Consider the following 9,588-nt stretch of genomic DNA (forward strand, 5'->3'; position numbering starts at 1 on the left):
CAGAAGGAGATAAAGTAACCGGCCTTGATTCTCCAAAGTTGTCAAGGTCCTAGGACAAAGGAAATGCCTAGGGTTTATCCCCGATTGGAGCAACTGGAAAAACAGCATCATTACTGGTCATGTGGGATCCTGGCTTGAATCCAGGGTCCAGGAGGGGGTGCTGGTCCTTTGGTTGGTAAAAATGGAATCAGAGCTCCCGATTCTGTATCTTTCAAAGTCATTTTTCTGATTTTGGGATTGTTATGTAAGATGCTAATGTTCGGAGATCATGGCAAGTACAACTTTATACTGTTTCCTCGACTTTTTATAAGCCTGCAAATTTTCAAAATGAAAAGATAAAAAAGTTTTAACAAGGAAGAAAGGACTTCGTCTGTTGCTTAGAGATAATGGGATCAGTATTCAAGGAGACTCCCTTCTTCTAGATGTCTTGTGATAGAAAAGGTGAGAAGAGAGACCCAAGATGTATGTTTTAATATGCAGGTCCCAGGAGGCATTTCATCCCAGGAGGCTGTGCAATACACCATCCCATCCCCAAACTTCGTACGGAGGAGTTACTAGAAGAGACAAGAACAGAGACAAAGGCTTGAGGGTATGGGAGAAGACGAGGTAATGGAAAGTAACTGAGCGTTCCTGTAAACAGACTTCAGAAAGAGGCTTTGCCAAAGGGAATAGTGAAGAGAGGTGGCTTGTGGGTGGTACTGTGAGAGACATTTTGTGAAGGGCATTGAGGGGACAGAAAGAGATTAATAGACACACAGCTGACCTTGTATACATGAGTTCTTGGCATCTGCTTGTGAGACTGAAGTAGACTCTTCATAATTGTTTTTTGATTTTTTTCTCTCTTGTCCTATGCTGGGACTCCTCAGCAAGAGGCCTGCACATAGCCTCTGGACTGCTTACTTGTCTACTGCAGTGATAAGTCAAGGCCACTTATAGGAAGGAGGAAGAGTTTATTTGGGCTCAGGGTTCCAGAGAGATAAGGCCTGTCACCATCACAGTGGAGATGGGCAAACATGGAGGCAGGACCAGCTGAGAGCTCCATCTCCAGCCAGAAGCAGGAAGCAGAGAGCAAACAGGGCTTGGTGCATAGCTTATAAAACTGCAAAGTCTTGCTCCAGTGACACACTTTGTCCAGCAAGGCCACAGACAGCTCTTAAGCCTCCTCCGAACAGCACCATCCACTGAGGAAAAAGTTTTCAAACTTGGGAGCCCCAGGAGGACATTTTCATTGAAGTCTTCACAGTCCCTTTAGCTGTGATACAATCTAGATACCTCGTTTTGTTTGGAAGGCAGACTGAAAAACCATTTACCCGGGAGCCATTTGGCATTATGATTGACATGTGGCTTGAAAAATCACCAGAGAGGGAAGGGTACCCTGTAAACCCAAGCATCCGTAGATCTTCTTCTCATACAGCCCTCCATTGTTGAGCAGGCAAGCAGCAGCTGACCCCAGAAGAAGGACTCCATGTTTCTCACGGGTCATCTTCATTTGCAGTGTCCTTACGTCTCTCCCTAATCACTTTCAGGACTGGAAGCCAGAAATGAATCTGCAAAATGCAAGAATAGACACTGGAATCCCTTCAAATGCCTCAGCTATAGACTTTGAAAACCACAGAAAATATCCCTGTGGTCTCTCTTGGTCTTTCATTGGCTGTAACTGTTTCCAGCTGTGTACGTGTTGTAGGGGTCGGATAGCAGCCATTGGCTGTACTATTTCCAGCTGTGTGTGTTGTAGGCATCTGCTAGCACCAATGAAAGCGATCTGGTGTTTGAGAGGGAATGAGTCTCTCTCTAGAGATAGTGATTCCTCCCACTGGTGCTTGAGGAATGATCTACTTTGGCTTTGCTTGTTTGTTTTTGTTTTTGAAGACAGGGTTTCTCTGGGTAGCCCCAGCTGTCCTGGAACTTGCTCTGTAATCAGGCCAGCCTCGAACTCAGAAAATCACCTGCCTCTGCCTCCCAAGTGCTGGGATTAAAGGCGTGTGCCCCAATTGCCTGGCTTAATTTGGCGTTTATAAATCAACGTTACTTTGTTGTCCTGATGACCTGAATATGAGAGTGTTTTGAATTATTCTTTTAACAAGTTGCAGTTTCTTGTTTTTCTCTCATTAATATTTGTAAAATCAGTAATGTGTATAGGAAGCATACGTAGCTATATCTACATTTATCTATCTATCTATCTATGTGTGTGTGTGTTTGTGTGGTATAGATAGATAGATAGATAGATAGATAGATAGATAGATAGACTTATTAGAAAATGAGCTATTTCCTTCCATGCTTTTACTTTATCTTTGGTGTGGAAAGGTAAATAAAGGGTCATGTTCCAAAATAGCCAAAAGATCGTCTCAATAGCCAACTACAAAATACTTGATTCAATAGGTTCACTCAGTGATATTGTAGTTGGCCTCCTGATTTGAAGCTGTAGAACGCTTTGAAATTGTTTGCCTTCCCAAGACAGCATTAGCTTAATTAGAGGAGGCATGCTTTCCCTAATTAGAGTTGTGCTCCCCATGGCCTTACCTTTTTAAAGTACGGACTCAGTTTCCTTTCGACTTCTCCCAGTGGCTGCTTTGATCTTTTCTGGAGGAGCTTTGCATGGAGGTATTGGATTCGCTCCCTCTCCACACCAGGGTAGAAAGATGCCGACACCAGAATTTTCAGCTGCATCAGTGTGGAAGACAACAGTCCTAATACTATCAGTGTTACAAGAATGACACTGAGAGGAACCCAAGTCTCGGACACACTGAGCCGTGGTTTAGGGGTGCAGCTGGGTTCAAACATAGATATATCAAAAGAAGAGTCATGGATGACGTCAGGAGCCCCTTGCCTCTAAAATGAAAGAGCAAAAGAACCAATAAATATGCCATCTTCCCTGCCTCTGTCTTCCTCCTTCCTTGCAACACACTATTTTTCCGAAAATATTCAGGGAGAGTTGTCTAAAGTAACTGTCCATCATGTCTTCCTGTATGCATCCGTGATTGGCGCAGAGGAGAGAGAATGACTTTTATCTATAAAGGTGACAGTGTCTTCCAAAGTGGATTTGTGGAGAGAATCTGTGGAATAGAGTTTGTCTGCTCTGTGGATTCCTGGTGAGCTAGCCACATGCCCGTGGAAACACTCAGTTCTATGAAGGTAGAGAACTGTGTTTAACAAACACAGCCATACACCCATTTTTTTTTTAGTGGAATACTTGGTTCTTTATTTAGGGGCACAGTGGTGATGAAAGAAGGGGAGTCAGCTCAAATGGAAGGGGGACGTGGTTGGTTATTCAGCCATTCAAGTCCCAGGCTTGGCCTCTGAGGAAGGACTAATTCCTCCTCTTCCTCAGACCACCAAGTTAAAAGATGTTCCCTGAATCATAGTGTCAACCAATCTTTTGGAATTAGGGGACTTCTTCCTCTTTAGACTTAGACGTCCCCCTTTTTGGGTGACATCACTGAGGGAGCCCCTAAAGCCACATTGGAGGTTTTTAAAACGGCATTTTTTGGTGTCTCTGGGTGTATGGAAAGGGGTTTGAAGGCTAGAGAATAAACCCATTGTTCAGAGGATGACACAGAAGACAGAAGATGACACTCAGCCACCATGTTCAGCCACCCGAATGGAGAGGGCATGCTGATTCAGCTTTTTTTCTCCTCTGACCTGGGAAAGTCATTTACTCTCCCAGTGGATTTGTTTTCTAATTTGGTAAAGCAGGAATTAATGGACCAGATCCTGCCCATGAATAAACTACTCCCAGTGTAAATTAAACACCTTGGGGATGGGGCATTAACCTTACAGACTGGAATACTTAGTAAGTTATTATCACCCCAGTGCCACAGAGCCCTGGGGCCATGCAGAAGTAAATGACCTCTCATAGGAAATAAAAAGAAAGGAAGAAAGAAAGAAAGAAAGAAAGAAAGAAAGAAAGAAAGAAAGAAAAACAACCACACCCAGAGAACATCTTGCATCTTAGACCTACCACCAAACTTGGGCCCTCTGTACAAATGCCAAATCACATTTGTCCCTAAGCAGTGAGAAACGTTTGGGTAGTTTCTCTGCTCCCTTTATTAAAAAGACAGTCGGTCTACAATTAAATGGAGATTTCAGTCCCTGGAGCAGCGGCGTGCGCTCTTTTTAATACGGTGGAAGAAACAAACACATCGATTGAGTCGGTGATGAGCAATAAGGAAGCAGCGGGTGTTCGGTCTGGGAAGGAGCCATTTAGTCTAGAAATCTAGCTGGGGATTTGCAGTTGGGAGTTGGAGAAAGACCGAGTCAACATTTTTCTATGGGCTTGGTTCAGGGCACAGTGTAGGAGACACAATCGCTCTTTCAAAATGCCAAGCAATCTTCGAAACGAGACCCCGGTGATTTAGAGTATGTTTGCTTCTCTTAAGTAAACAATTTGCTGAGATGGTGTTGCTGTGTGATGGATGGGAGGCAGGTCCTGCTATCGGATTGTCCTGGAAAGTTAACGTGGTCCAGAGCTGGCGTGTGGGCTATTATTACTTACACCGCCATCCATCCGAGCTCCAGTCAGATCATTTCCCATATTCTCTATTTAAAACCTTTGTCTAAAATTGTATGATGGTGGAAGAGAAATACTGGCTAAACTTTGCACCAATGTTTCTCTTCCTACTGTCTGATTTGTCTTTCACAAATCCGCAGCGACAGACAAGGCCAGGAGCCTTCAAGGGCATCCTGGGATAAGGGCAGGGCATTGCCAGTCACTCGGAAGGAGGCTAGCTGCTGGCACAGTCTCCCAGGCACAGCAGAAGAAAACTCAGGAGATGGCACAGGAACCTTGAACTCATATCTGACTCAGTGCCCACCACCCCGATGCTATAATGCATGTACACAGAGGCCTCTTTCCCTGGCATATGAGGTCTGCAGTGGGACTATCGTGGTCTAGACACTATTATGTCTCTGGCACTCAACAGCATACCAGTGTCCAAAATGAGTTTTATGGAAAGATAGGACTTGTGGGCACACACACACACACACACACACACACACACACACACACACACACACACACACTCTCACACTCCAGGCATGGATGTTTGCTATTGGCTGAGAGAGAAATGCATGAGAGAAGGGATAGGACCAAATGAGAGGGCAAACCAAGAAGACTTGGGGGAGAGTGAGGCGGAGAGACGCCTTTTGCTTCTGGGCTTCTCATTTGGCTTCATATGAAGCACGTCTTCCATTATCTGCCCGTTCCAGATATCTAGAGCAGCAGAGAACCTTATAATTAAGTGAATTCTTCAGGGGCGGCAGAGAGCTCAGAGTAATCAACTCTAAGAAGCAGCTCAGGATTTGGAGGGCAGGAGCTCCGAGACTGGGTGAGCTGGGCCAGAGGAAAGGGAAGAGAAGCATGCCTGGGGCAGGGTGCCTTGAGGCACCCAGAAGCAGAGAAAGGGAGAGTAGGGTCAGGGTGATCCTCCTCCCAGTATCTTGATAAAAATCTGACATGTGGAGACGGTGTGTTTACACTGGTCTGCATATTGTACGTAACCCCAGCATACGCTCCATTTTCTCTCTCTCTCTCTCTCTCTCTCTCTCTCTCTCTCTCTCTCTCTCTCTCATGCACACTCCACCTGGTTCAACGCCATCATTTGCAATGTTAAAAAAACAGGCAAGTGTCTGCTATTGTCTAGAACCTCTGAAATATTACCACAATCACACATGTCCACAGGGGGGAAACATAGGAAAGAAAAAAGAAGATATGATGTAACCCGTAGTCTTCTCTCCTGGCTCATGGCTGCCAAGAGGAGGGAGAGGAGTTTAAGAAAGTCCAGATTCCACGCCCCCCAATAGGGGGCACCAGGTCCAAGAAAGAAACTGTCTTTGTGTGATTAAGATTCTCACAGAAGCAGGGCAGTGGTGGCACATGCCTTTAATCCCAGCACTCGGGAGGCAGAGGCAGGAAGATCTCTGTGAGTTTGAGACCAGCCTGCTCTACAAAGTGAGTTCCAGGACAGCCAGGGCTACACCGAGAAACCCTGTCTAAAAAAAAAAAGAAAAGAAAAGAAAAAAAGGAAGGAAGGAAGGAAAGAAGGAAGGAGAGAGCTTCTTGCAGAAGTTTCTGGTGAGCATCAAGGTTGGGGCTCTGGCTTTGTTCCTCAGGTGTAAAATCAGAATGTGTTCTCCAATGTGCAGCCACACTGAGGACCCCTTTCTAATTGGCGTTACTTGGGACGAGGCTGGGAAAAAAAAAAAAAAAACCCTCTAATCCAAGTAGAGTGGATTCTGGAGAGAAGGATCCATGGGCTTCCTTGTCTCTTCTGTTCCACTGTGGCACTACCCTTCACGCCAGGTTTAGAAGGTCTTGCTATTTAGGTCCTGAGCCAGAGTTTCCCAATGTGTGGTCTGTAGCTCACCCACTCTGAGATCACAGGGAGTGTTTATGGAAGTAGTCTCCCATTCAAAACAAAACGAGAATCTGAAACTGTGTGTCTGCCCATAGAAGTTCTACACACACACACACACACACACACACACACACACACACACACACACACACACACACACACACACATACACACTCACACACACACACACATACACACACACACACATACACACACACACACACACACACACACACACCCACACACACACACACATAGACACACACACACACACTCATATACACACACACTACACACACACACACACACACACACACACACACACACACGGGGGGGGGGCAATACACAGAGACACTGACTGAAGTTACAGCACAAAAGCAGACACTGTGCACATGGGCAGTGTTTTAAGCCAATTACTGGATTCCTCAACATCCCACTCCTGAGGGAGAGGCCCTTTCTGTTGACGAGGACTCAGGCTGCATGAGAAAGTTCTCCTTCGGAAGAATATGATGTCTGTCTGCTCACATCTTTACTGTGAGAGGAAGTCGAGCCCCAAAGCTGCCTCTTAGGTTTGCTTATACCCCCTTGTGAGACTCAAGCAGAGTGAGATCAACGTTTAAAACCAGAGACTTCCTACCCTCCAGGCTACACTGAGTGACAGTTCCCCAAAGAAAAAAATACCGCAGGGTCCTGTGATACTCCAGGAGCCTGTGATACTCTGTCTGGAAAATAGGTTTCAGCAGTGAGATTAAGTCAGCTGCCTTGAGATGGAGAAATTATCCCATGCACCATCATGTGACCATGTACCTTGCTTGAGAGGGACACAAAGACTTTTTCCAGGCACAGAGAGGTGTGTGTGTGTGTGTGTGTGTGTGTGTGTGTGTGTGTGTGTGTGTGTGATGCCATCACAGGCCAAGGGATGCCACTGGCCAAGTAATCCTGGGTGAGACAGAGTGAATGTTCCCCTGCTTTCTGAAAGGAAGACGCCCATGCCAACAGCACTTGGATTTCAGCCCAGCACTACTGGTTTTAGACTTCTCACCTTCTAACCAAAAGAGAATAAATATAATGCTGTTTTAAGGTACCCAGCCCGTGATCATTTGCTATAGTAGCCATAGAAAAAAACAGGATTATATTCTAACACTGGGACCTATTTAGCCCACACCTATTGGGCTCCTTCTGCGTGCCAGGCACCATCTGAGACACTGACTGACCTAGGAAGTCCCAGCCTGTTTGCAAGGCCCACCAATAAAAAGGCCCCGGGTCACCACAGGAAGGACCGGCGAGCCCCTACCTCTCCATGCAGTTTCAAGTGAACCTCGAGCCCTGGCAAGCTTTGGAGCTGTTTGCTCACGGAGGAAACGAGTCGGTACAGTAGATAGTCCACAGCTGCGAACAGCACCCACATGTAGAGATGGGTTAGGACGGGAAGGAAAAACAGCCCCAGGCTTCTCCTCTCCTTCCGAGTCAGCCTCAAGGACGGGATGATGATGTATTTCTTCCTTTCCTTCTTACTCAGAGGGAGGACACAGGGCCGCTGCCGGCGCCTCTCCTTTTCATCAAACTGAACAAACCGTCTGGTGATGTAGACATTCTCATACTTCCGGCCACAAGGGCCCAGGAATCGCTTCATGAAGAGGCCGGTGCCCACCAGGATGAGGAGAAGCCCGGCCAGGGCAAGTAGCTTCTGGCCCCAGGAAGACAGAAGCTCCGTCACGACCACCATATGGGACAGGGCACCCAGGACTTCTCCTTTCGTGTCATTCATGTGAGCCTCCAGGGTATGTCTGGGACTGAAAAGGGAGACCACTAGAGTCTGGTTCCAGGAGACGAGGTCATCCAGAAGATTGAGCGGAGTGGCAAGGCCATAAATCCACTGGAGCGCTTCACTGTAGCGTGTTAAAAGGGGAAGGTGTATCGAGAAGCTCTTGGCCCTTATGTTGCAAGTCATACTGTCGAGGAGACCTCTGAAGTTATAAAACATATTTTCCACGTGTCCAAAGATCACTACCCCTGTGCCAGCCGCCATCAAAGCGTTCCTCCCTTCACGGAGGCCGCAGGAGAGGAAGGCGAGAAGGATGAAGCAGCGCGCATGCTTGGAGCAGCACAGAAAAACACAGATGCTCGCCCAGACAGCGGCGAGCGCGACGATTGAGGGCAGGACCCAGTAGAAAGCTGCTGAGAGGAGGCTGACAGCAAGGAAAGCCACAGAACAACAAACTCCCAAGTGCTGGATGACGTCCAGCCAGCCAGTACCTCCTGGAAACACATACGTCCTCCAAAGCCTTAGGAAGATACTGGTGCCCAAGGTCCGGAGCCTCATCCTCCCTGTGTCCCTAGAAATAGAAGAGAAACCCAGTTCAGAAATTGCTTAGAGGTCAGAGAGCGGGCTAACTGTAAATACATATCATTTCTTTACCCCTCTGTCTGTTCCTTCCTAGTGGGAGAAATAGAATACATCAAGAAGTGCCCAGAGGTGGTGGCGCACGCCTTTAATCCCAGCACTAGGGAGGCAGAAGTAATTGATCTCTGAGTTCGAGGCCAGCCTGGTCTACAGAGAGAATTCCAGTACAGTCGGGGCTACACAGAGAAACCTTGTGTTGAAAAAAAACCAAAACAACTAGATCAAGGAAACACCTATTTAGTCCCTTAGAATTCCTCCTGGAGTCAGCAGTCTAAGACAAGTCTGTAGAGCTGGGATTCTTCCCAGGACTGCGTTACTTCCTTGGGCCAGCTCCTTCCTCCGTCTCAAAGCCAGCCAGGTTGATTCTTCCCTTTTCTCTGGCCCCCACTTCTCTCCTTACACCACCTCTCTGTAACTCTGATCTTTCTGTATTTTGTTTCAAAGGAACTTTGTGACATTTTAGGGCCACCCTGATAGTCTAGACTAACATTCCCTCTCAACATTTGCAGAATCCATATAAGGTGGCATATTCACAGGTTTTAGACACTGGGACACAGGCAGCTTAGGGAAATGTTGTTTAGTCTGTCACACCAGGTCCTAGCACAGGAGCAACGTTTGTCCTGTTGCTCCCCTCAACTGAACAAGAGGCTGTGCAATTGTCAAATTGTCAAACAGTTGTCTTTGTCCCCCACCCCCACGCTGCAGCAAGCCTTCCAGCTGGTCACATACACTTGAAAAGTAATAAATGCTGTTTAATTTTGTTTTTTTTTCACCATCAAATTTTGTCCTGGTCTGCTTGGCTGTAATTATCCATTGACAGAAGCAATGGTC

At 46.7% G+C, this 9,588-nt stretch overlaps 1 protein-coding gene across 1 annotated transcript; it reads right to left on the bottom strand.

Moving 5' to 3' along the window:
- Window positions 1-1,472: 1,472 nt before the first annotated feature.
- Dcstamp (dendrocyte expressed seven transmembrane protein) lies at window positions 1,473-8,676 on the bottom strand. Its single transcript, XM_035449659.1, has 3 exons — window positions 7,648-8,676; window positions 2,521-2,661; window positions 1,473-1,547 (listed from the first exon to the last, which is right to left on the bottom strand). Exons 1-3 carry the CDS (start codon window positions 8,674-8,676, stop codon window positions 1,473-1,475), a joined length of 1,245 nt encoding a protein of 414 aa, XP_035305550.1.
- Between the last annotated feature and the right edge of the window lie 912 nt (window positions 8,677-9,588).

The sequence above is a fragment of the Cricetulus griseus genome, chromosome 10, assembly GCF_003668045.3.
Source record: "Cricetulus griseus strain 17A/GY chromosome 10, alternate assembly CriGri-PICRH-1.0, whole genome shotgun sequence".
Taxonomy (NCBI): Eukaryota; Metazoa; Chordata; class Mammalia; order Rodentia; family Cricetidae; genus Cricetulus; species Cricetulus griseus.